General features: G+C 49.9%; 1 protein-coding gene across 3 annotated transcripts in view; it reads left to right on the top strand.

Annotated features, from left to right (window-relative positions):
• The window catches only part of DMXL2 (Dmx like 2), a 315382-nt gene that overhangs the window by 267898 nt on the left and 20722 nt on the right, over positions 1–26762 (top strand). For all 3 annotated transcript variants that reach the window (XM_075345795.1, XM_075345794.1, XM_075345793.1), the window contains 2 exons: positions 20611–20732; positions 20956–21091. In XM_075345795.1, the coding sequence (XP_075201910.1) occupies positions 20611–20732; positions 20956–21091 (258 nt within the window). The remainder of the gene's footprint in view (positions 1–20610; positions 20733–20955; positions 21092–26762) is intronic.

Genomic DNA, 26762 nt, shown 5'->3' with positions numbered 1-26762 from the left:
ATGCCGTCTCCTTCACCATCCCTTAGCGGCTCTGGGAGAAGTGGGATCCTGAACGGTCATCCAGTTGCTGGGACCGTGCTCCCTCCGCAGCCCCTGTGGGAATCTGCCGGACCGGAGTCTATTCAACCTCAGGGACCGGGCCCTGCAACTCTAAGGTACTCTGTGTCCCCATTGGGGAATGTGCAGGAGCGCACCTTCTTCCCGGACGCTGCGGCAGCTGCTGAATTGTGAAGACTGGCGGACTTCCGCGCCGACCGTGCCTGCTTGTCGGGCGCGGTCTCAAATTTAGTCCCCGGCTTCATCGCGGCCTAGTCGCAAAAATCCCGCCCCCGGGCCTGCCTGTCAGGGGTAAGGGCGGGACTGCCGACCTGACGTCGGATGTGAGGGCTGGAGCATCCTGCATGTTTCCTCCCCCCTCACTGATCACTGTGGGGACCCCAGATTCCCGCACTTTCCTGGCGCCGCCCACAGCTCCACTCCTCCCCTGAGATCTCCGGCAGCCATTTTTTGGGCATTCTGCCGGTGGAGGATTCTCAGGAACAGCTCTGCAGCTCCAGGGGACCTAAAGCTGGGAATCTGGAGGCACACACTCCGCTTGTTAGCGGTCGGTAAGCCACACCGGTCACCCGGTGCTGGTCCCCCCTAGGGTGCCGGAATAGATACGTATTTATATATATATATATTTCTTCAGCGCTCTATTGGGAGACCCAGACGATTGGGGTATAGCTACTGCCCTCTGGAGGCCACACAAAGCACTACATTAAAAGTGCAAGGCCCCTCCCCCTCTGGCTATACCCCCCCCCGTGGTATCACGGGTTCTCCAGTTTTAGCTTTGTGTGCGAAGGAGGTCAGACATTCCATGCATAGCTCCACAGATTTTAGTCAGCAGTAGCTGCTGACTATTTCGGATGGAAGAAAAGAGGACACATATAGTGTCCCCAGCATGCTCCCTTCTCACCCCTGGATGGTGTTGTAAGGTTGAGGTACCTATTGCTGGTACAGGGCTGGAGCCTGACATGCTGTTTTCCTTCCACATCCCCTGGTAGGGCTCTGTGGAAGTGGGATCCTGCCGGCCTCTCAGCTCTGACGCCGGGCTCCATCCACAGACCCATTAGAACCTGATGGAGACGGAGCAGGAGTACGATCAGGGACAGGCCCTGCATCATACAGGTACTCTGTGTCCCCGGCAGGCACAGACACACTGGCTGGGTGTTGTAGTGCGCCGGGGACCGCAACGTTGGAGTTAGTGTCCCTACAGATTACTGGGGGATTTTTTGTGTATGGGAACGCAGCGCCGACCCCCTCTGGACCGGGCGGCGCTGCTGTGACTTGTGGTGCGCCGGGGATCCGCCGTCCGCGCTTTTACGGCGGCGGCGGTTATAAATTGAGTCCCCGGCTTTTTGGGCCTAGGACGCCGGCAGCTCCGATTCGTTCCCGCCCCCACCCTGTCATTCAGGGTAGGGGAGAGACGCTGTTCGCTAGCAGCGACGAGGGCTGGAGCCTGATTTACATGCTCCAGCCCTCACACTAGGCACAGAGGGAAGCAGGCTTCCCGCTCTTAGCCAGGAACGCCCAGGGCCCGCCCCCCTTCTCTCTCAGGACGCCGGCAGCCATTACATGCAGTCTGGCTGGAGGAAGGACGCAAGGCTCTGGGAGACCTGGACTAGGGGCTATCTGGCGACCACACACCCGCTTTTTAAGCGGGCGGTAAGCGATTTTTCTGTGCTGGTCCCTCTAGTGCCTCACGGTGTATCGGTGTACTGTGTAGGATATAGAGATATTGTATTTCTTGCACTGTGAGGTCGCTTCTGGCTGCATCTCCCAGATCCCTCTGTGGAAGCAACAACATGCCATCCTCAAAACGCAAGGCTGCCAAGGCTAGGGCTGTGTATACTGCGTGTGCTGCATGTGGGGCTAATCTACCAGCAGGCTCCGATGACCCCCATTGTGTGCAATGCTCCGACCCGGTGCTGCTTCGCCAGCCGGAGTCAGGAGAGGTAGTGACCCAGGCTGAGACGCTTGTAAGTTCTGCCCCGGTGACAGGGACAGACTTTGCAGTTTTTGCTGATAATATGTCTGTGTCTATGGCAAAAATCCTTGAAACCTTGCAATCTATGCATGGGGCTCAGTCTTTGGGCACGGCGAGGCCTCTGTCCTCAGGTCCCCCTCACTTGGAATTAATCCAGCCCACAGGGGGGTCCCCGGCTTCACAGGCCGAGGATTATGACTCAGATGATAGCCCCAGCCACCCTAAGCGAGCTCGCTGGGAAAGACCCTCGACGTCATCACACTGCTCAGGGTCTCAGCGCAATCAGTCTCCCTGTGATGTGTCTGATGAGAGTGATCAGGAATCCATTCCTGGAACCCCTCTCAACCTGGATACCCCTGATGGGGATGCCATGGTAAACGACCTTATCTCAGCCATCAATAGGCTGTTGGATATTTCTCCCCCAGCCCCTTCAGCAGAAGAGGCGGCTGCGGAGCAGGAGAAGTTTCGTTTCCTTTATCCCAAGCGTAAATTGAGTGCTTTGTTGGATCACGCTGACTTCAGAGAATCAATCCAGAAGCACGACGCTCACCCAGAAAGGCGTTTCTCTAAACGATCTAAAGATACGCGTTTCCCTTTCCCCCCTGAGGTGGTCAAGCGCTGGACACAGTGTCCAAAGGTAGACCCCCCGATTTCCAAACTCGCAGCTAGGTCCATAGTTGCAGTGGAGGATGGCGCTTCACTTAAAGATGCCAATGACAGACAGATGGACCTTTGGTTAAAATCTGTCTATGAAGCTATCGGCGCGTCGTTTGCTCCGGCATTCGCAGCCGTATGGGCACTCCAGGCTATTTCAGCTGGCTTAGCAAAAGTGGATGCTATCATACATCCAGCAGTGCCGCAAGTGGCGCACCTTACCACGCAGATGTCGGCGTTTGCGTCTTACGCTATCAATGCGGTCCTAGAATCTACCAGTCGCACCTCAATGGCGTCCGCCAATTCGGTAGTTTTGCGCAGAGCCTTGTGGTTAAAGGACTGGAAAGCAGATGCTGGTTCCAAAAAATGTTTAACCAGTTTGCCTTTATCTAGAGATAGACTGTTTGGCGAGCCATTGGCTGATATCATTAAGCAGTCCAAGGGTAAAGACTCCTCTTTACCACAACCCAGAACAACCAATCCTCAGCAGAAAAAGTGGCAGCAGAGGTTTCAGTCCTTTCGAGGTTCGGGCAAGACACCGTTTACCTCGTCCAAAGGGACTCAGAGGACGCAAAGAAACTCAGATTCGTGGCGGGCTCACACGCGCCCCAAGAAAGCAAATGGAGGTACCACTTCCAAAGCGGCTACCTCATGACTTCCAGCCCCCTTTCTCCGCATCGCCGGTCGGGGGCAGGCTCTCCCGCTTTTCCGGCATTTGGATGTCACAGGTCAAAGACCGGTGGGTGACGGACATTGTGTCTCGCGGGTACAGAATCGAGTTCAATTCTCGTCCTCCAGCTCGGTTCTTCAGAACCTCCCCACATCCAGACCGAGCAGATGCTCTGCTGCAGGCGGTGGACTCCCTAAGAGCGGAAGGAGTGGTGATCCCAGTCCCTCCTCAGGAACAAGGGCAAGGGTTTTACTCCAATCTCTTTGTGGTTCCAAAAAAGGACGGCTCGTTCCGTCCTGTTCTGGACCTAAAACGGCTCAACAAACATGTGCACGCCAGGAAGTTCCGGATGGAAACCCTGCGTTCTGTCATTGCCTCAATGTCCAGAGGAGACTTCCTTGCCTCAATAGACATCAAAGATGCTTATCTCCACGTGCCAATTGCTACAGAACATCAACGTTTTCTACGTTTTGTGATAGGAGACGACCATTTTCAGTTCGTAGCTCTGCCATTTGGTCTGGCGACAGCCCCACGGGTCTTCACCAAGGTCATGGCGGCGGTGGTAGCAGTCTTGCACTCTCAGGGACACTCGGTGATCCCTTACCTAGACGATTTATTGGTCAAAGCTCCCTCTCAAGAGGCATGTCAGCACAGCCTGAATGCTACGCTGGAGACCCTACAGTCTTTCGGATGGATCATCAACTTTCCAAAGTCGATCCTATCACCGACTCAATCACTAACGTATCTTGGCATGGAGTTTCATACTCTAGCAGCGATAGTGAAGCTTCCGCTGAACAAGCAGCGGTCACTACAGACAGGGGTGCAATCTCTTCTGCAGGGCCAGTTGCATCCCTTGCGGCGCCTCATGCATTTCCTAGGGAAGATGGTGGCAGCCATGGAAGCAGTTCACTTTGCGCAGTTTCATCTGCGCCCACTTCAATGGGACATTCTCCGCCAATGGGACGGGAAGTCAACGTCCCTGGACAGGAAAGTCTCGCTTTCCCAGACGGCCAAGGACTCCCTACAATGGTGGCTCCTTCCCACCTCATTGTCTCAGGGAAGATCCTTCCTGCCCCCATCCTGGGCAGTAGTCACGACAGATGCGAGTCTGTCAGGGTGGGGAGCAGTATTTCTCCACCACAGGGCTCAGGGGACGTGGACTCCGCAGGAGTCCACCCTTCAGATCAATGTTCTGGAGATCAGAGCAGTGTATCTTGCTCTACTGGCCTTCCAACAGTGGCTGGAAGGAAAGCAGATCCGAATCCAATCGGACAACTCCACAGCGGTGGCATACATCAACCACCAAGGAGGGACGCGCAGTCGGCAAGCCTTCCAAGAAGTCCGGCGCATTCTAATGTGGGTGGAGGACAGAGCATCCACCATATCCGCGGTTCACATCCCAGGCGTAGAAAACTGGGAAGCAGACTTCCTCAGTCGCCAGGGCATGGACGCAGGGGAATGGTCCCTTCACCCGGACGTGTTTCAGGAAATCTGTCGCCGCTGGGGAGTGCCGGACGTCGACCTAATGGCATCCCGGCACAACAACAAGGTCCCGGCATTCATGGCGAGGTCGCGCGATCAAAGAGCTCTGGCGGCAGACGCCTTGGTTCAAGATTGGTCGCAGTTTCAGCTCCCATACGTGTTTCCGCCTCTGGCGCTCTTGCCCAGAGTGCTACGCAAGATCAGATCCGAGTGCAGCCGCATCATACTCGTCGCTCCAGACTGGCCGAGGAGGTCGTGGTATCCGGATCTGTGGCATCTCACGATCGGTCGACCGTGGTCACTGCCAGACCGACCAGACTTACTGTCCCAAGGGCCGTTTTTCCATCAGAATTCTGCGGCCCTGAACCTGACTGTGTGGCCATTGAGTCCTGGATCCTAGCATCTGCAGGATTATCTCAAGGAGTCGTTGCCACAATGAGACAAGCTAGAAAGTCGAATTCGGCTAAGATCTACCACAGAACGTGGAAGATTTTCTTATCCTGGTGCTCTGCTCAGGGAGTGTCTCCCTGGCCATTTGCATTGCCCAAGTTTCTTTCCTTCCTGCAATCGGGGTTAGAAAAGGGCTTGTCGCTCAGCTCCCTTAAAGGGCAAGTTTCGGCACTATCCGTGTTTTTTCAGAAGCGTCTAGCACGTCTTTCTAAGGTGCGCACGTTCCTGCAGGGGGTCTGTCATATTGTGCCCCCGTACAAGCGGCCGTTAGATCCATGGGATCTGAACAGGGTACTAGTTGCTCTCCAGAAGCCGCCCTTCGAGCCTCTGAAGGAAGTTTCCTTTTCTCGGCTGTCACAGAAAGTGGCGTTTCTTGTTGCGATCACATCGCTTCGGCGAGTGTCTGAGCTGGCAGCTCTGTCATCCAAGGCTCCCTTCCTGGTGTTCCACCAGGACAAGGTAGTGCTGCGCCCTATTCCGGAGTTTCTCCCTAAGGTCGTATCCTCTTTTCATCTTAATCAGGATATATCCTTGCCTTTTTTTTGTCCTCATCCGGTTCACCGGTATGAAAAGGACTTACGTTTGCTAGATCTGGTGAGAGCACTCAGAATCTACATTTCCCGCACGGCGCCCATGCGCCGTGCCGATGCACTTTTTGTCCTTGTCGCTGGTCCGCGCAAGGGGTTGCAGGCTTCTAAAGCCACCCTGGCTCGATGGATCAAAGAACCAATTCTAGAGGCCTACCGTTCTGCGGGGCTTCCGGTTCCTTCAGGGCTAAAAGCCCACTCAACCAGAGCCGTGGGTGCGTCCTGGGCATTACGTCACCAGGCTTCGGCTCAACAGGTGTGCCAGGCAGCTACCTGGTCCAGTCTGCACACTTTCACCAAGCATTATCAGGTGCATACCTATGCTTCGGCGGATGCCAGCTTAGGTAGAAGAGTCCTGCAGGCGGCAGTGACACCCCCGTAGGGGAGGGCTGTTTTGCAGCTCTAACATGAGGTATTTCTTTACCCACCCAGGGACAGCTTTTGGACGTCCCAATCGTCTGGGTCTCCCAATAGAGCGCTGAAGAAGAAGGGAATTTTGTTACTTACCGTAAATTCCTTTTCTTCTAGCTCTTATTGGGAGACCCAGCACCCGCCCTGTTGTCCTTCGGGATGTTTTTTTGTTGTTTGCGGGTACACATGTTGTTCATGTTGAACGGTTTTTCAGTTCTCCGATGTTATTCGGAGTTAATTTGTTTAAACCAGTTATTGGCTTCCTCCTTCTTGCTTTGGCACTAAAACTGGAGAACCCGTGATACCACGGGGGGGGGTATAGCCAGAGGGGGAGGGGCCTTGCACTTTTAATGTAGTGCTTTGTGTGGCCTCCAGAGGGCAGTAGCTATACCCCAATCGTCTGGGTCTCCCAATAAGAGCTAGAAGAAAAGGAATTTACGGTAAGTAACAAAATTCCCTTCTTCTGTTCGGTCGGGCTGTATACCCTGTTTTTGCCCATATACCCTCAGTGATCATTCTCCTAGGAGACAACAGCATGTCGTCCACAAGGAGCAAAGCTGTTAAGGCACAGGGGTTTTTTGCGGCCTGTACCTCTTGTGGGGCTATGTTACCTGCGGGTTCCACCTACCCTCACTGTGAGCAATGCTCGACCCCTGTTTCACTTGCTCAGCCGGAGCCTCGGTCACTAGTGGACCCCTCGGCTCATGTAGACCCCCCTGCTCCCCCTGTCCAGGCGCCAGGGACAGAGTTCTCCTCTTTTGCTGAGAAACTCTCTGAGTCACTTTCACAATCCATGGCTCAGTCTATGGACAAATGGTCTGCCAAGCTGCTAGAAGCTTTGCAGTCCAGACCGGTCCTTACACAAACCCCGGCCCCTGTTGGATCGTCACCTCCAGGCCCCTCTCGGTCCGAGCCGCAGCGCGCTCCCAGGTTGGGCCCTAGGTCCCACGCGGAGGACTCCTGCCAGGACCACAGTCCTAGACAGGCTAAGCGGGCTCGCTGGGAATCTTCCCCGACTTCTTCACGCTGCTCGGGTTCCCAGCTTGAGGACTCTCTGGAGGACGAGGCGGACGTCGCAGCTCAGGGCTCTGACCCTGACGTCGCCCTTAACCTTGATACACCTGAGGGGGACGCATTAGTGAATGATCTTATCTCGTCCATCAACCAGGTGTTGGATCTCTCTCCCCCGCCTCCTACTGTGGAGGAGTCGGCGTCTCAGCAGGAGAAACACCAGTTTCGGTTCCCCAAACGTACACGTAGTGCGTTCTTCGATCACTCTAACTTCAGAGACGCTGTCCAGAAGCCCAGAGCGGTTCCGGACAAGCGCTTTACTAAGCGCCTCACTGACACGCGTTACCCCTTCCCCGCTGAAGTCGTTAAGGGGTGGGCTCAATGTCCCAAGGTGGATCCTCCAGTCTCTAGATTGGCGGCTAGATCTGTGGTATCGGTGGCAGATGGCTCATCGCTAAAGGATGCCACTGACAGGCAGATAGAGCTCCTGGTGAAGTCCATCTATGAGGCCACGGGCGCGCCTTTTGCCCCGGCCTTTGCAGCCGTGTGGGCACTCCAAGCTATCTCGGCTTGTCTGACTGAGATTAATGCTGTCACACGTAATTCTGCTCCGCAAGTTGCGTCTTTGACTTCTCAAGCGTCAGCTTTTTCTTCCTACGCCATGAACGCAGTCCTAGACTCGGCTAGCCGTACAGCTGTGGCATCCGCTAACTCTGTGGCAGTCCGCAGGGCCATGTGGCTGCGCGAATGGAAGGCAGACTCGGCCTCCAAGAGGTTCTTAACCGGTTTGCCGTTTTCTGGCGAACGCTTGTTTGGCGAACGATTGGATGAGATTATTAAGGAATCCAAGGGAAAGGACTCATCCTTACCCCAGTCCAGACCTAAGAGACCTCAACAACGGAAAATACAATCAAGGTTTCGGTCCTTTCGTCCCTCCGCCAAGCCCCAATCCTCTTCGTCCAGCAGGCAGGAGAAAGGCCAGAGGAACTCCTATGCGTGGCGGTCCAAGTCACGCCCCCAAAAGGCCGCACGAGGCACAGCCTCAAAGGCGGCCTCCTCATGACTCTCGGCATCCCCTAACCGCATCCTCGGTCGGTGGCAGGCTCTCACGCTTTGGCGACGCCTGGTGGCCACATGCAGGGCTGTGGAGTCGGAGTCGTGGAGTCGGAGTCGGAGTCGGAGTTCATTTTGGTGGAGTCGGAGTCGGTATAAAATGCACCGACTCCGACTCCTAAAATATATAATAAATTGGGGACAGGAGTGCAATGCAGAATGTGCTGAATATTTTACTAACTAATAACATTTAGTATAATGCTTATATTTAAGTGAAAAATTTATTGTAGTACAATGTGAACATCAGACATTTAATTGTTTTTATGATACAATAATCAAGATATTTGGATAGAACATAAAATATTTATTGGAATACAACTTTAGAACACAAAAAACTAATAAATTGTAAATATGTAATATATATATATATATATATATATATATATATATATATATATACACACAGTGTATATACACACACAAGATATATATGTAATCTACTGTATATTACATAGTGTATTACATATTTACAATTTATTACAGTTTTTTGTGTTCTAAAGTTGTATTCCAATAAATATATTTTATGTTCTATCCAAATATCTTGATTATCGTATCATAAAAATTATTAAATGTCTGATGTTCACATACACATATTCATGTACTACAATAAATTTTTCACCTAACTAAGCAATATATGTAGGAGCCGGAGTCGGAGCCGGAGTCGGAGTCGGAGCCGGAGTCGGAGTCGGTGCAAGAGAATTTGAGGAGTCGGAGTCGGAGTCGAAGGTTTGGCTTACCGACTCCACAGCCCTGGCCACATGTTCAAGACCGATGGGTGAGAGACATTCTGTCTCACGGTTACAGGATAGAGTTCAGCTCCCGTCCTGCGGCTCGTTTCTTCAGAACCTCTCCGCCCCCCGCTCAGGCCGACGCACTTTTTCAGGCGGTGGACGCTCTGAAGACAGAAGGAGTTGTGACCCCCGTTCCCCTTCAGGAACGTGGTCGCGGGTTTTACTCCAACTTGTTCGTGGTGCCAAAAAAGGACGGATCATTCCGTCCCGTTCTGGACCTCAAATTGCTCAACAGACATGTGAGCACCAGACGGTTTCGGATGGAATCTCTCCGCTCGGTCATCGCCTCGATGTCACAAGGAGACTTCCTAGCATCGATCGACATCAAAGATGCTTATCTCCACGTGCCGATCGCACCCGAACATCAACGCTTCTTGCGTTTCGCCATCAGGGACGAACACCTTCAGTTCGTGGCATTGCCTTTCTGCCTGGCGACAGCCCCACGGGTTTTCACCAAAGTCATGGCATCCGTCGTGGCGGTCCTACACTCTCAGGGCCACTCGGTGATTCCCTACCTAGACGATCTCCTAGTCAGGGCCCCTTCTCGGGTGGCGTGTCAACACAGCCTTACAGTCGCTCTGACGACTCTCCAGCAGTTCGGGTGGATCATCAACTTCCCAAAATCCAAGTTGACACCGACCCAATCACTGACTTACCTCGGCATGGAGTTTCATACACAGTCAGCGGTAGTCAAGCTACCACGAGACAAACAGCTTTCTCTGCAGGCAGGGGTGCAATCACTTCTTCGGAGTCAGTCACACCCCTTAAGGCGCCTCATGCACTTCCTGGGGAAGATGGTGCAGCGATGGAGGCAGTGCCGTTAGCGCAATTCCATCTACGGCAGCTCCAATGGGACATTCTCCGCAAATAAGACAGGAGGTCGGCTTCCCTCGACAGGAACGTCTCTCTTTCCCTTGCAACCAAGACGTCACTTCAGTGGTGGCTCCTTCCCAATTCTCTATCGCAGGGAAAATCCTTCCTACCCCCAACCTGGGCTGTGGTCACCACGGACGCGAGCCTGTCAGGGTGGGGAGCGGTTTTTCTCCACCACAGGGCTCAGGGAACCTGGACTCCGATAGAGTCTTCCCTTCAGATCAATGTTCTGGAAATAAGGGCAGTGTATCTAGCCCTATTGGCTTTTCAGCGGTGGCTGGAGGGCAGGCAGATCCGTATCCAGTCGGACAACGCCACTGCCGTCGCATACATCAACCACCAAGGCGGCACTCGCAGTCGTCAAGCCTTCCAGGAAGTCCGGCGGATTCTGCAGTGGGTGGAAGCCACAGCCTCCACCATCTCCGCAGTTCACATCCCGGGCGTAGAAAACTGGGAAGCAGATTTTCTCAGTCGTCAGGGCATGGATGCGGGGGAATGGTCTCTGCACCCAGAAGTGTTTCGAGAGATCTGTCGCCGCTGGGGAACGCCGGACGTCGATCTCATGGCATCACGGCACAACAACAAAGTCCCGGCATTCATGGCACGGTCTCCGGATCACAGAGCTCTGGCGGCGGACGCGTTAGTTCAGGACTGGTCGCAGTTCCGACTGCCTTATGTGTTTCCTCCTCTGGCGATGCTGCCCAGAGTGTTACGCAAGATCAGGTCCGACTGCCGTCGCGCCATTCTCGACGCTCCAGACTGGCCGAGGCGGTCGTGGTACCCGGATCTGTGGCATCTCACGGTGGGTCAGCCGTGGGCGCTTCCAGACCGCCCGGACTTGCTGTCACAAGGGCCATTTTTCCATCTGAATTCTGTGGCCCTCAACCTGACTGTGTGGCCATTGAGTCCTGGCTCCTAGCGTCTTCAGGGTTATCTCAGGATGTCATTGCCACCATGAGACAGGCCAGGAAGCCAACGTCCGCCAAGATCTATTACAGGTCTTGGCAAATCTTCTTATCCTGGTGCTCTGATAACGGTTTCTCTCCATGGCCGTTTGCCTTACCCATTTTTCTTTCATTCCTCCAATCCGGAATGGACAAGGGTTTGTCACTCGGCTCTCTCTAGGGCCAAGTATCGGCGCTCTCCGTATTTTTTCAAAAGTGTCTAGCCAGGCTTCCGCAGGTCCGCACGTTCCTGCAGGGAGTTTGCCACATAGTCCCACCTTACAAGCGTCCGCTGGAACCCTGGGATCTTAACAGGGTGCTAACGGCTCTTCAGAAACCACCTTTCGAGCCGCTGCGGGATGTCTCTTTATCATGTCTTTCGCAAAAGGTGGCCTTTCTAGTGGCAATTACATCACTCCGGAGAGTGTCTGAGCTTGCAGCGCTATCATGCAAAGCCCCCTTCCTGGTGTTTCACCAGGATAAGGTGGTTCTGCGTCCGGTTCCGGAATTTCTCCCTAAGGTGGTATCTAATTTTCATCTCAATCAGGATATCTCCTTACCTTCTTTTTGCCCTAATCCAATTCACCAATGTGAAAAGGATTTGCACTCTTTGGATCTGGTGAGAGCACTCCGGCTCTACGTGTCTCGCACGGCGCCCCTGCGTCGTTCAGATGCGCTCTTTGTCCTTGTCGCTGGCCAGCGTAAGGGTTCGCAGGCTTCCAAGTCAACCTTGGCTCGGTGGATCAAGGAACCGATTCTCGAAGCCTACCGTTCTTCTGGGCTTCCGCTTCCTTCAGGGCTGAAAGCCCATTCTACCAGAGCCGTGGGTGCGTCCTGGGCATTGCGGCACCGGGCTACGGCTCAGCAGGTGTGTCAGGCAGCGACGTGGTCTAGTCTGCACACTTTCACGAAACACTATCAAGTGCATACCTATGCTTCGGCAGACGCCAGTCTAGGTAGGCGAGTCCTTCAGGCGGCGGTTGCCCACCTGTAAGAGGAGGGCCGTTTCGGCTCTTGTTATTGAGGTATTCTTTTACCCACCCAGGGACTGCTTTTGGACGTCCCAATTGTCTGGGTCTCCCAATGGAGCGACAAAGAAGAAGGGAATTTTGTTTACTTACCGTAAATTCCTTTTCTTCTAGCTCCTATTGGGAGACCCAGCACCCGCCCCTGTTCCCTTCGGGCTGGTTGTTCTTTTGTGTACACATGTTGTTCATGTTGAATTGTTCTTTTGGTTCATGGTTCAGTTCTCCGAACATCCTTCGGATTGAATTTACCCTATACCAATTCATAAGTCTTCTCCTTCCTGCTTTTGCACCAAAACTGAGGAGCCCGTGATCCACGGGAGGGTGTATAGGCAGAGGGGAGGGGTTACACTTTTTAAAGTGTAATACTTTGTGTGGCCTCCGGAGGCAGAAGCTATACACCCAATTGTCTGGGTCTCCCAATAGGAGCTAGAAGAAAAGGAATTTACGGTAAGTAAACAAAATTCCCTTCTTTTTATTTATCTTTACTTTTTTTTTTATTTTGTTTGTCCTTTTAGGGGACTTGAACCTGCAAATGCATGATTGCTTCCATTATATACAGCTATATCACAGCATTGATGTATACAGTTAAAATCACTGTCTTCTATGACTCCAAGCCACAGGCTGGACATCACAGAAGTGATCAGATACCAGGCACGGGAACATTCATCCGGCCCTTAGCAATCATAGCAACCCATCGGTTCCGGATCACAGTGGTTAAATGTCGCTGTCAGCAATTGACAACGGCATTTAAGAAGATAACATCAGTGATCGTCGAGAATGCTAATTGCTGGTTTCTATAGCCTCTGTGGTGCAGGCTCGACTTTTTAGCGTGCTCCATAATGGATATATCCGACATGGTTATTAAGGGGTTAATTGCATGACCATATATATGTAGTCTCTAATATATTACTGAGAACTCTCTGATTGCACAAGAAAATTGTGCTTACTATATTTAAAGGGCGTAAATCTTTATCGAAAACTTAATTTAAAATCTACCAAAGAGTGAATAAAAAAAAACCCATGAGACCCTATTGATTGCCATTAATATATGGTCTTTGAACTTGTGTGAAAAGAGGGAAAGCTCTCAGAAAAAAAAAAAAAACAAGAATATAGGCCAGGTAGTCATGTAGAAAAGAGATTAAGACATTTAGAAAGGGTTAGATCGCAGGTACTGTTTCAAAGGCTGTTCACTAAAATTATTGGTTGCCATTATAATTTATTTGCTTATGCTTTATGACTAGCGCAGAGCGAACTCTACCATCATCATCAGATGCTTGGTACTCGAAACAAGCAGTTTGGACTCTTAGGACTCAAGTACCGAGTATAATGGAAGTCAGTGGGAAACTCGAGCATTTTTCCTGGAAGGTCTTCCAGAAAAATACTTGAGTTTCCCATTGACTTCCATTATACTCAGCCTTAGGGCTCAACTTAAGTACTATGTGCCCACGGGACTCTGTACCCACAGATTTTGCCACTGAAAACCTGCGGATTTATCTGGATTTTTTAGATAAATCCGCAGGTTTTAGCAAGTACAGACACTCCCCATATTATCCTGTGGGACACTAAGGCTATGTGCCCACGCTGCGGAAAATGCGCGGATTTTGCCGCGGATTTCTCGCGGAAAAGCCGTGGATTTCCCGAAAATCTGCAGCAGCGGCACTTCCCAGCCATTTCTATGGCTTTTTGGAAATGCTGTGCCCATGCTGCGGATTTGTCCGCGGCGGATTTACCGCGGATTTTGATCTGGAAAAATCTGCAACATGTCAATTATTTCATGCAGAAAAATCCGCAGCAACATTCTACCGTGGACACATAGCCTAAGAGTGTCTGTGTCCATGCTGCGGTATGTGCGGCTGCGGAATATGCTGCGGATGTCCCGCAGCCCACATAACTGCATGTCAAATATTCCTGCGGATTTACCTGCGGAAATCCCGACCCTCCACTATGGAGATAGAGGCCGGGACTTCCGCAGGTAAGTCGCATGAATGTCCGCAGGTTTACCGCAGATATTTCTTTGTCGCTCCATTGGGAGACCCAGACAATTGGGTGTATAGCTATTGCCTCTGGAGGCCACACAAAGTATTACACTTAAAAGTGTAAGGCCCCTCCCCTTCTGGCTATACACCCCCAGTGGGATCACTGGCTCACCAGTTTTGTGCTTTGTGCGAAGGAGGCAACACATCCACGCATAGCTCCACTTTTTAGTCAGCAGCAGCTGCTGACTATGTCGGATGGAAGAAAAGAGGACACATATAGTGTCCCCAGCATGCTCCCTTCTCACCCCACTGTATGTCGGAGGTGTTTGTAAGGTTGAGGTACCCATTGCGGGTACGGCGGCAGGAGCCCACATGCTGATTCCTTCCCCATCCCTTTTTACAGGGCTCTGGGTGAAGTGGGATTTACCGGTCTCCAGGCACTGAGACCGTGCTCCATCTACAGCCCCTGGAGAAGATGCTGGATGGAGCGGAGTACATCAGGGACATGGCCCTGCTTCCTCAAGGTACTCTGTGTCCCCGTGCATTTGGCGCTCACACCGCAGCATGCTGGGTGTTGTAGTGCGCCGGGGGACATCAGCGCTGCGGCGCCTGTGCCATGGCCTCATTCAGCTTTGCTGAAGCAGGCTCACTTATGGGAATTGGTCGCGCCGGCCGCTGGGACTGCGGCGCGGCTGGCACTTGTAGTGCGCCGGGGACTTCAGCGCGGCCTGCGCTTTTACGGCGGCCGCGCTGATAATAGAGTCCCCGGCTTTTGCGGCCTGCTTCCGTTCGTTCCCGCCCCCAGACCTGCCAGTCAGGAGAGGGGCGGGACGCTGGCCACTTCCAGGAATCGGTCGCGCCGGCCGCTGGCAGCGGCGCGGCTGGCACTTGTGGTGCGCCGGGGACTTCAGCGCGGCCCGCGCTTTTACGGCGGCCGCGCTGATAACTAGAGTCCCCGGCTTTTGCGGCCTGCTTCCGTTCGTTCCCGCCCCCAGACCTGCCAGTCAGGAGAGGGGCGGGACGCTGGCCACTTCTATGAATCGGTCGCGCCGGCCGCTGGAACTGCGGCGCGGCTGGCACTTGTGGTGCGCCGGGGACTTCAGCGCGGCCCGCGCTTTTACGGCGGCCGCGCTGTTAACTCGAGTCCCCGGCTTCTGGGCCTAGTCTCCCTTCGTTACCGCCCACAGCCCTGACAGTCAGGGTAGGGGCGTGACGCTGCATAGAGCAGAGCTGAGAGCTGGAGTATGTTTTGCATACTCCACCCCTCTCACTGTGTGCACTGTGAATCCGGATTCCCGCACTTTCTCAGGCACGCCCACGGCTTCCTTCTCTACAAGGACACCGGCAGCCATTAGTGTCAGTTTCTGTACGATACAGAGACAAGTGTGGAAGACCCTGGCATTCTGATAGTCACACAATCGCTGTAACAGGCGTTAAGCAGCACCTGTGGTGCTAACCCCACTAGTGCAGAAGTGCACTTATAGATATGCTTGTACTATATACATTGCACTGTTTGGTCGCACGTTGTATATACCCTCCTGGATTATGCGGAGGAGTTATCAGCATATTCTCTGTGTAAAACAAAGGTGCAGAACCACATGTTTTTCTATACAGCTGGTACAGCATGTACGGCTATACGGCCGGCAGGTACATAGACTCCCATTGTATGCACTAATGGCCAGGGGATGAGGACGGTGTCTGCAGTATTTACTGACAGTTTTTCTGAGACTATGGCTATGATACTAGAAGCCTAGCAGTCCGGACATGTCTCTCACAATATGGGCACTGTTGAATCATTGATCCATGGCCCCCCTCAGTGTGAATAACTAACAGCTCCGGGAATGTCACACGCATCCCAGAGTCACGGCTCTGCACGGACGTCAGTCCCAGACAGCCTAAGTGGGCTCGCTATGAGCGGCCTCGGTTTCATCAGGGTCCTAACAGAAGGACTCGCTGTGTAATGAGGCGGAAGTAGCGGCTCAGGATTCTGATCCTGAGACCGCTCTCAATCTGGATACACCTGATTGTGACGCCATAGTAAATAATCTTATAGCGTCCATCTATAGAATGTGGGTTATTTCTCACAGCTCCTCCAGTGGAGGAGTCAGCTTCACGTATTTTTCTGGACCACTCTGCCTTCAGAGAGGCAGTCCAGGAACACCACGCTTATCCAGATATGCGCTTCTCCAAACGGCTTAGGATACACGTTATCCCTGTCCCCTGACTTGGTCAAGGACTGGACCCAATGTCCCGAGCGGCATCCTCCAATCTCCAGGCTTGTAACTAGATCCATAGTTGCAGTGGGAGATGGAACTGCAAACTCAAAGATACCACTGACAGACAGATGGATTTCTGGTCGAAAGCCATCTATGAGGCTGTCGGCGCACCGTTGGCTCCGACATTCTCTCCCTTGGGGCACTCCAAGCTATTTCAGCTTGTCTTACACAGATTGACACGGTTACACGTACATCTGTGCCGCAGGTGGCATCCTTAACCTCTCAAATGTCTGCATTTGTTTCTTACGCGATTCAGGTTGTCCTGGACTCTGCGAACCGTGCGGCGGTAGCCTCCGCTACTCCGTGTTTTTAAGCAGAGCCTGGTCTGCTTCCAAAAAAGGTTGCCTAACCAGTTGCCTTTTTCTGCTGACCGACTGTTTGGTGAGCGTTGGATGTAACCATCAAACAGTCCAGGGGTAAGGATTCATCCTTTCCTCAGCCCGGACACAACAAACCCCAACAGAGCAAGAGGCAGTCGGGGTTTTCGGCCTTTTCGAGGCTCGGGCAGGTCCCATTTTTCCTCGTCCAATGTGGACTCAAAAGGATCAGAGGAGCTAAGATTCTTAGCGGGCTCAGTCTCGCCCAAAAAAGCGACAGTCTGAAAACCCGCTTCCAAGGCGGCTTCCTCATGACTTGCGGCCTCGGTCGGTAGCAGGCTCTCCCGCCTTGGCGATATTTAGCGGCCATAGGTCAATGACCATTGAGTGTGAGACATTCTGTCTCACGGGTACAGGATAGAGCTCACTTCTCGTCCTCCAACTCGATTCTTCAGAATTTCTCCACCTCCCGGCCGGGCCGCTGCTCTTCTGCAAACAGGGTGCACTCTACAGGCAGAAAGAGTGATGACCCCCGTTCCTCTTCAGGAACAAGGTCACGGTTTTTACCCCAAATTCTTTGCGGTACCTATAACAACGGGCCGTTCCGTCCCGTTCTGGATCTAAAAATGCTCAGCAAGCTCGTGGACACCAGGCGGTTCCGGATGGAATCCCTCCGCCATGTCATCGCCTCAAGGTCCCAAGGATATTTCCTAGCATCATTAGGCATCAAGGATGCTTATCCACACGTGCCGATTGATCCAGAGCACTAGCGTTTCTACGCTTCGTTATAGGAGACGAACACCCTCTGTTCGTAGCTCTACCGTCCGGCTAGCGACAGTCCAACTGGTCTTCGCCAAGGTCAGGGCAGCAGTAGTCACAGTCCTGCACTCTCAGGGTCACTCTGTGGTCCCGTATTTAGACGATCTACTTGTCAAGGCACTCTCTTAGGAAACATGCCAACACTGCCCGAACGTTGCGCTGGAGACTCTCTAGAGTTTTGGGTGGATCATCAACTTTTTAAAGTCAGATCCGACCCCGACCCTATCGATAACATATCTAGGCATAGAGTTTCTTACTCTCTCAGCGATAGTGAAGCTGCCGCTAGACAAACAGCATTCACTACGGGCTGCAAGCTCTTCTTTAATAACCAGTCGCACACATTGAGACGCCTCATGCACTTCCTACGTAAGATGGTAGCAATGGAGGCAGTTCCTTTCGCGCAGTTTTACTGCGTCCACTACAATGGGACATTCTCCGCCAATGGGACGAGGAGTCGACGTCCCTCAACAGAGTCGTCGTTCTTTCTCAGGCGGCCAAGGAATCTCTTCGGTGGTGGCTTCTTCTCACCTCTTGGTCAAAAAGAAGGTCCTTCCTATCCCCGTCCTGGGCGATAGTTACGACAGAGGCGAGTCTATCAGGGTGGGGAGCAGTTTTTCTCCACTACAGCGCTCAGGGTACGTGGACTCAGCAAGAGTCCACTCTTCAGATCAATGTTCTTGAACACAGAGCAGTGTATCTTGCCCTACAATCCTTCCAACAGCGGCTGGAAAGCAAGCATATCCGACTTCAGTCGGACAGCTCCACAGCGGTGGCATACATCAACCACCAAGGAAGAACGCGCAACCGGCAAGCCTTCCAGGAAGTCCGGCAGGTTCTGATGTGGGTGGAAGACACGGCATCCACCATATCCACAATTCACATCCCAAGTGTGGAAACTAGGAAGCTGACTTCCTAAGTCGCTGAGGTGTGGCCGAAAGAGTATGGTCTCCTCACCCGGACGGGTTTCAGGAGATCTGGCGCCGCTGACAGAGGCCGGACGTCGATCTAATGGCGTCACGGCACAACAACAATGTGCCAGCTTCATGGCACGGTTTCACAATCATCGAGCTCTGGCGGCAAACGCCTTAGTTCAGCATTGGTCGCAGTTCCAGCTACCTTAGGTGCCACCTCTGGCATTGTTGCCCAGAGTACTGCGCTAGATCAAGACCGACTGCGGCCGCGCCATCCTCGTCGCTACAAATTGGCCGAGGATGTTGTGGTACTCGGTTCTGTGGTGCCTCACGGTAGGCTAACCGGGGGCACTACCAGACCAATCAGACTGGCTGTCTCAAGGGCCATTCTTCCATTTGAATTCTACGGCCCTCAACCGGATGGTGTGGCATTGAGTCCTGGAACCTATTGTCGTCAGGATTACCTCAGGACGTGGTTGCCACCATGAGACAGGCTAGCATACCAACGTCCGCCAAGATTGACCACAGGACGTGGAAGATGTTCTTATCTCGGTGCTCGGCGCAGGGTGTTTCTCCCTGGCCGGTTGCATCGTCTATGTTTCCTTCCTTCCTGCAATCTAGGTAGGAAAATGTGTTGTCGCTCAGTTCCCTTTAGGGACAAGTCTCAGCGCTATCTGTATTTTTTCAGAAACGACGACTTCCTCAGGTACGCACGTTCCTACGGGGAGTTTGTCTTCTCAGCACTCCGTACAAGCGGCCGTTAGAGCCCTGAGATCTGAACAAGGTTCTAATTGCTCTCCAGATGCCGCCTTTCGAGCCTTTGAAGGATGTCTCCCTTCCCGTTTTTCACGGGAAGTGGCCTTCTAGTAACGGTCTCGTCTCTTAGGAGAGTTTCCGAGCTAGCAACGCTCTCATACAAACTCCCTTCCTGGTCCTTCACCAGGACAGGGTAGTTCTGCGTCCGGTTCCGGAATTTCTCCCTAAGGTGGTATCCCATTTTCATATCAATCAGGATATCACCTCACCTTCTTTGTGTCCTCGTCCAGTCCATCAATTTCAGAAAGATTTGCATCTGTTGGTTCTGGTGAGAGCACTCAGGTTCTACTTCCCGCATGGCGCTCCTGCGCCACCCGGATGCACTCTTTGTCCTTGTCGCTGGTCGGCGTAAACAGTCGCAAGCTTCCAGATCCACCCTTGCTCGGGGGCTCGAGGAACCAATTCTTGAAACCTACAGTTCTACTGGGCTTCTGGTTCTCTCAAGGCCGAAGGCCCATTCTACCAGAGCCGTGGGTGCATCCTGGGCATTACGGCACCAGGCTACGGCTCAGCAGGTGTGTCAGGCACCCACCTGGTCGAGTCTACTTACTTTTACCAAGCATTATCAGATGCATACCTACGCTTCGGCAGACGCCAGCCTAGGTAGATAAGTCATTCAGGCGGCGGTTGGCCACCTGTAGGAGAGGGCCGTTTGATGGCCCTATCATGAGGTATTCTTTTACCCACCCAGGGATTGCTTTTGGACATCCCAATTGTCTGGGTCTCCCAATGGAGCGACAAAGAAGAAGGGAATTTTGTTTACTTACCGTAAATTCCTTTTCTTCTAGCTCCAATTGGGAGACACAGCACCCGCCCTGTTTTCTCGGGGTTTTTCTGTTTTTTCGGGTACACATGTTGTTCATGTGGTATGGTTCAGTTCTCCGATGTTTCCTCGGATTGAATTGGTCTTTAAACCAGTTATTGGCTTTCCTCCTTCTTGCTTTGGCACTAAAACTGGTGAGCCAGTGATCCCACTGGGGGTGTATAGCCAGAAGGGGAGGGGCCTTACACTTTTAAGTGTAATACTTTGTGTGGCCTCCAGAGGCAATAGCTATACACCCAATTGTCTGGGTCTCCCAATTGGAGCTAGAAGAAAAGGAATTTACGGTAAGTAAACAAAATTCCCTTCTTCGCTGGAATCCCACAGATATGTATAGCTGCGGATTCCGGGGAGCTGCTGCTGTAAACCTGCGAACGTACCTGCGGATATATCCGCAGGTACGAGCTCCCGTGGGCACAAAGCCTAAGAGTCCTACCTGATCGTTTTGAGTACCGAACACCTGAACATGGTAGAGCTTGCTCATCACTATTTATCTATTATTACATAAAAAAAAGGTTTTAGTCGTATTAAATTAGAACTAAAGAATTGCTTAGACTAAATACTTCAAAAAATGTTATGAATGTATTAGGATGCTAGTGAAAAATAAAGATTTTTATGACTTTTACCTTTAGGCCAACAACAATGAAATTGTCCTGGCTTCTACACACGATGTGCAAGAACTGGATGTGTCAAGTCTTTTGGCAGCTCAGCCTTATATATGGATCGGAGAGGAATATGATAGGGAATCTAAAAGGTCAGACACTCTCTCTCATTGTCTATAACTCACTGATTTAGTCTGGGGGAACACACAAGTCATTACGAACTACATACGTCATGTCCTTCGCCTGCGTTTGCCGGAATCCATAGCAAATTACAGTAAGATTTGCCCCACAGCTGACTAACACCCTGCAAACATCATGTGTTCATAAAAAAGTTCAAAGAACAATGTAACTACTGCCCTTTTTTTTCCACCATAGTTCTGATGACCTTGATTTCAGAGGGTCCACTACAGCCATTCACCAGTCGGGTGTAACTCCTTTTCACCTAACACAGATGCAGTCTTCATCTATGCCTTGGCTTGGAAGTGGCCAAACAAGCACTGGAGCTGGGATTGTATGTACATTTTGCAGTTTAAATGATAAAATATTTAATAATAATTCTATTGCTTTATACTTACAGTACTGTTTAGAAGTATTAGGCAGGTGTGTGGAAAAAATGGTGCAAAGTAAGAATACTTTCCAAAATTGAAGTGTTCATAGTTTTTTGGGTTTTTGTTTTTTTTATCAACTAACAAAGTAAATGTAGAAAAGAGAAATCTAAATCAAATCATTTTTTTTTTTTTTTGCCAAATCACAATTTGCCTTCAAAACAGCATGAATTCTTTTACATATGTTTGCACAGAATTTATCAAGGAACTCAACAGGGAACTTGTTCCAAACATCTTGGAGAACTAGCCGGAGATCTCCTATAGATCTAGGCCAAATCCTTCGCTCTCCTCATGTAAATCCACAAAAACTCTATAAGATCAGGGCTTTGTGGTGGCCATAATCACTCCATTTCCATGACTCCTTCTCCTTCTATACATTCTATATATTGAAGATACCTTAGTTCTTAAAGGGAACCTGTCACCTAGAATATGCGTTCTGACCTATCAGCAGACGCATGTGTGGCCTAATTACACCTCCCTACCTATCCTTGTGTTGTAAAATTGTATAATATGAAAGTAATAAAAAACGTTTTATTACCTTCATATTTCCTATGTAAATTAGAGAACCGCTGGCCACATGGGCGGCGCCTTGCCCTATGGACGTCTGCATACTCTGTGTGGTATCACGCCCCTGTGGGCGTGATACTATGGAGTCACATGAGCGACGTCCCCGTCGCTCATTCTATCCTGTGCACGTTTATACTTTCCATTGCGGCAGGCTTCTCTTCTCTTCCGGGTTCTCGTCAGTTTCATATGCGCACTGCGCATGCGCCGTGCGCATCTGAAGCCGGCGAGTGAACACCCAGAAAAGAAACCTGCCACAATGCGCGTAGGATAGAATGAGCGACGGGGACGTCGCTCATGTGACTCCATGGTATCACGCCCACAGGGGCGTGATACCACGGAAAGTATGCAGACGTCCATAGGGCAAGGCGCCAACCATGTGGCCAGCGGCTCCCTAATTTACATAGGAAATATGAAGGAAATAAAACGTTTTTTATTACTTTCATATTATACAATTTTACAACACAAGGATGGGTAGGGAGGTGTAATTAGGGCACACATGCGTCTGCTGATAGGTCAGAACGCATATTCTAGGTGACAGGTTCCCTTTAATGACATTGGCAATAGGTTTCAGGTTGTTGTTGTCCTATACAATAAGACACACACCTCCCTGGTTGATATTGTATGATGGATGACTATCTGTCAGCATTGAGGATCTCCTTAATCCAGACCAAATTTTCAACTACATTTTCTGAAATGCAGTCTCAAACTTGCAAAGAGCTTCAATCATAGTTCCCTGCTGCTTGCAGGCACACATTTTTTGTTCAATGAGTTTTTGTCCAGCACCGTCCAATATATTTCTTTAATCCACAAAAACTTTCTTAAATAAAATTATATTTTTATTGTGTATATTTAAAAAATATTTTATCCTTTAAAAACAGATGTCTATCCATCCTTACACGTTTCGAGCTCCTAGGAGCTCTTACTCATAGCATATGATTAAAGAAATATATTGGACGGTGCTGGACAAAAACCCATTGAATCGTATAGAATCTTCATCCAGGAGCCGGCCTGCCTTCTGCCCGTGCACTGACCACTGAACATATACTCGTAATCCTTATTTTTTCTTGTTTACACATTTTTTGTACTGTTCTCCAGCCCTTCGGAGAACATACTGCCTTATGTAACAGCTAAACCTTTTACATTTGATTCAACAGTTCAGAGTTCTGCCATTTTCTGCAGCCCATTTCCCATGTTTTTTCAGTAGTTGACTCACTTGGTCTTGTTTTGAGGTCAGGGTTTTGGTTTTATGGCTATTAAGACCACTTTGGCCAGCCATCTCTTACTAGTAGATGGGTGTAACTGGGACCCACCTGGTTTTGGGCAATTCTTATAGGATGGCTCTGCTCAATGTCTTCTAATTTTAGAAGGGAAGTAAACATGATGTATTTTTAATATGCTGCACTTAATATATTTAATATGCTTAAATTTAAATTGCCAACCACTGCGTCCACAATCCCCAACGTTGACAATTGCTTGGTGCTTTTTTTTTTAAGAGCTTAAGCAGCACATCTTGAAATCCCAGTCTGCTTAAAAAGTTTGGCCTGGTAGACACCTTGCTAATGCAGTATAACTACCTTGTGTCTTCTTGCTTTACTCAGTCTTGACATGGTGTACAATTGTGGTCAAAAGTGATGAGACCATTATAAATTTTGTTGTTCACAATCTTTGCCGTGTCAGGGTTTTTAGATCTTTCAGCCAGGTGTTTTTATGGTTACTGAAGTACAATTATAGGTATACAAACAAAAACACAGAAATTATGATAAACTCCAATTGATTAGTGAGGATTTGTCCCAGAAGTTACTACCCAAATTCCCATGGCAAGAGGCAAAAGTCTTTGAAAATTAAGGACAACACTGTAAGATATTGAGATATTGAGTCTTTACATGAACTTGATGTAGTTTTCAATAAAGGTTTAAAAATCTATGAAATGCTGATAATACTTCAGTTAACCGTAGACACATCTGTCTAAAAGATGTAAAAACAGTGAAGAATCAAACTGTGAAGACCAACATTTGTATCAGTAACAAAACGTTTGGCCACGAGTCTACAACTTGTGACATGAAACTGTCTTCCACAACCTTGGCTCTACAGCACAGTTTGGCTGTTCCTCAATTATTTTGTAGCCTACTACACAGCCGTGTCAATGACTATTAGACCCATGTGACAGTGATGATCATTATCACATGTTTGTTATAATTGATGATTCACATATTTGACTATAATCCTACAAAATCCTTAACTTTCTGGAAGTGTATGTAGTATACTTCATGCTGTTTTGAAGACACAGCGTGGTCACAGCAAATATTAATTTGTGTTGATTTCTCGTTTTTTCACTTTGCATTTTGTTAAATGATAAAAAAAACTATTAATACTTCTAATTTTGAAAGCATAAGACTCATAACATTTTTGTTTTTCCATCAACTGATCTGGGTGAGGGCTTGTATTTTATGTGATAATCTGAAGGGTTTATTGATACCATTTTGGCTACATACTACATTTTGATCTGTTTTTATTTAGCTGGAATAACCAAAAAACTCATTTGTTTTCCTTTGTTTTGATGGATTAGACTTTTGATTTTTTTTTATGCTTTATTATCTCTATTTTCAGTGTGGGAAAAGATGGGTGATTTGAACTTTTCTTTTTTGATATATTGTTCTGAACTTTTTATTTTTCTACTTTGGGAACTTGAACCTTCAAATGCCAATCTGTCAACTATCTGTCTCCTGTGAAGCTCAGCATATAGATTTGCTTCAGAGGAGGACAAAAATTATGGCAATGGGGGACTTCAGCAGGCCCCCAGCTACCATGATAACCCATTTGTGCCCTTCAATCCCATCACAGGGTGTGAAAATAAGCTGGTAAGCTCAGGCAACATCGTGCGTTTCATTTAAATGCCTTTGTTGGAGACTACTGTTGACTACTTAAAGGGAACCTGTTAGCAGATTTGGGGCCTATAAGCGGCAGCCACCACCAGTGGGTTCTTGTATACAGCATTCTAACATGTTGTATATAAGAGCCCAGGCCGCTGTGTATAATGTAAAATCACTTTATAATACTTACCTAAATGGTCGCTGTGATGGAGTTGGGTCTCCGGTGCTGGCGCCTCCTCTTTCATCCATTTTCGTCTACATTCTGAAGCCTGTGTGCATGATGAGTCCTACGTCATACACACTCGCCGGTACCGCGAAGGCGCACTACAATACTTTGATCTGCCCTTTGTTCAGGGCAAATCAAAGTGGACCTGGGCAGGACCTCAATGCCGGCGAGTGTGGATGACGTAGGACACGTCATGCACCCCGACTTCAAAAGAAGGATGACAAAGATGGCCGAAAGAGGAGGCACCGAAGAACGGAGATGCCCATATGACCAAACTCCACCGCTGCGACCGTTTACGTAAGTATTATTAAGTGATTTTTACGTTCTACACAGCGGCCTGGGCTCTTATATACAGGATGTTAGAATGCTGTATATAAGAGCCCACTGGTGATTGCCGCAACTTATAGGCCCCAAATCTGGTGACAGATTCCCTTTCAAGTAACCTGTTAGCTAATACATTCTACCAGATCCATGGGCAGCACGTATCAGACAATGGCTATATAATCTTAGCCAGGTATGTTTGACTCGCTACAGCTTTAATAAGAAAGACATACTTTAACAGCCACTGGTTACCGACCTGTAAGGGAGACTAGTCGTACAACTGGGTCCCCAGTGACTGCTCCCTGCTCCGTGCCCTGGAATGGCAGGTCTCTCCTTATACACGCACGCAGAAAGAGACCTGTCAGTCCAGCCAGTGGTTGGAGAGAAGCTGCTGATGACTGAGCCGCACAGGAGACTAGTTGGACAGTTGCATCCCTGTAAGCTGCTCCCCACCCACTGTCTGGATTGACAGGTCACTCTCTGCGTGCTTGGCTTTTCTCTTATATGCCTCAGTGTTTCAAAGTCAAACATATCTGGCTGAGATCATGCAGCCAGTGCTTGATACATGCTGCCCTTTACCGACATATGACATACTGGTATATCATATGCTGGCTCCCTGACTTTGATGTGGGTTCACAAACCACAGTCACATTTCCCTGCAAATGATAGCTATGTTATTGAGTCATCACTTGCCTCTCCCTGCTGCGCCTGGATCCAAGTTCTGCTCATGGCTGTTAATCTGTGACAGCAGGACTTACAGCACGCTGGCATGGGGCGCATCCTTATATTTGCCCATCAAAGTGCTAGTAACGTGATCGTGAGATGCCAATGAATTACTATGACAGTCAGGGTTAAAGACCATAGAAGTCATAGTAGATTGTGATTTTTATTATACACAGCAATATTTTAGGACTGCTGTATGAAATGCAAGCAGTCGGATGATTGCAGGTTCAAGTTCACTAAGTGGACGACTAACAAGTACAATAAAAATAAAAAATGTTTACAAAAATATGAAGAAATAAAAAAAAAATATATGAAATTTCAAATTACTCCTTTTTCCCTCTTGAGAGGTTCAGGGAGATGCATTAGTTAGCCCAAAAGCACTGCTCAACCAGCTCATTGGGATGCAAATGTGTGACCATGCCCACCAGGAACGTAACATGACTCATTACCTATAGTCAGTGTCGGCGTTTAGCCAAAGCCAGGAGCGGATTCAACCACATGTGAAATATAGAGAAGGACTTGTACTGCTTTGGCTGAAAAAACTTTAAAAGTTAACCTGTCACTGGATGTTTATAGTACACACCTAATGGTCGGTGCAGAGCAGACTGGTTGGATGGGCGTCTCTGTTCTCAGGGTCCGTGCTTCCTCTTTTGGCCATCTTTGTCCTCCTTCTTCTGAAGCTAGTGTGGATGACTTGTTCTACGTCATACCCACAAGCCGACATTGAGGTCCTGCGCAGGTGCACTTTGATCTGCCCTGAGTAGGGCAGATGAAAGTATTGTAGTGCGCCTGCATGGGACCTCAATGTCTAAGGCTATGTGCGCACGTTGCGTACATTCACTGCAGAAATATCTGCAGCGATCTGAAGAG

Source organism: Anomaloglossus baeobatrachus, chromosome 4 (genome assembly GCF_048569485.1).
Source record: "Anomaloglossus baeobatrachus isolate aAnoBae1 chromosome 4, aAnoBae1.hap1, whole genome shotgun sequence".
Taxonomy (NCBI): domain Eukaryota; kingdom Metazoa; phylum Chordata; class Amphibia; order Anura; family Aromobatidae; genus Anomaloglossus; species Anomaloglossus baeobatrachus.
Note: the sequence above shows the minus strand (reverse complement) of the source record. Positions and strands in the feature narration are given on the sequence as shown.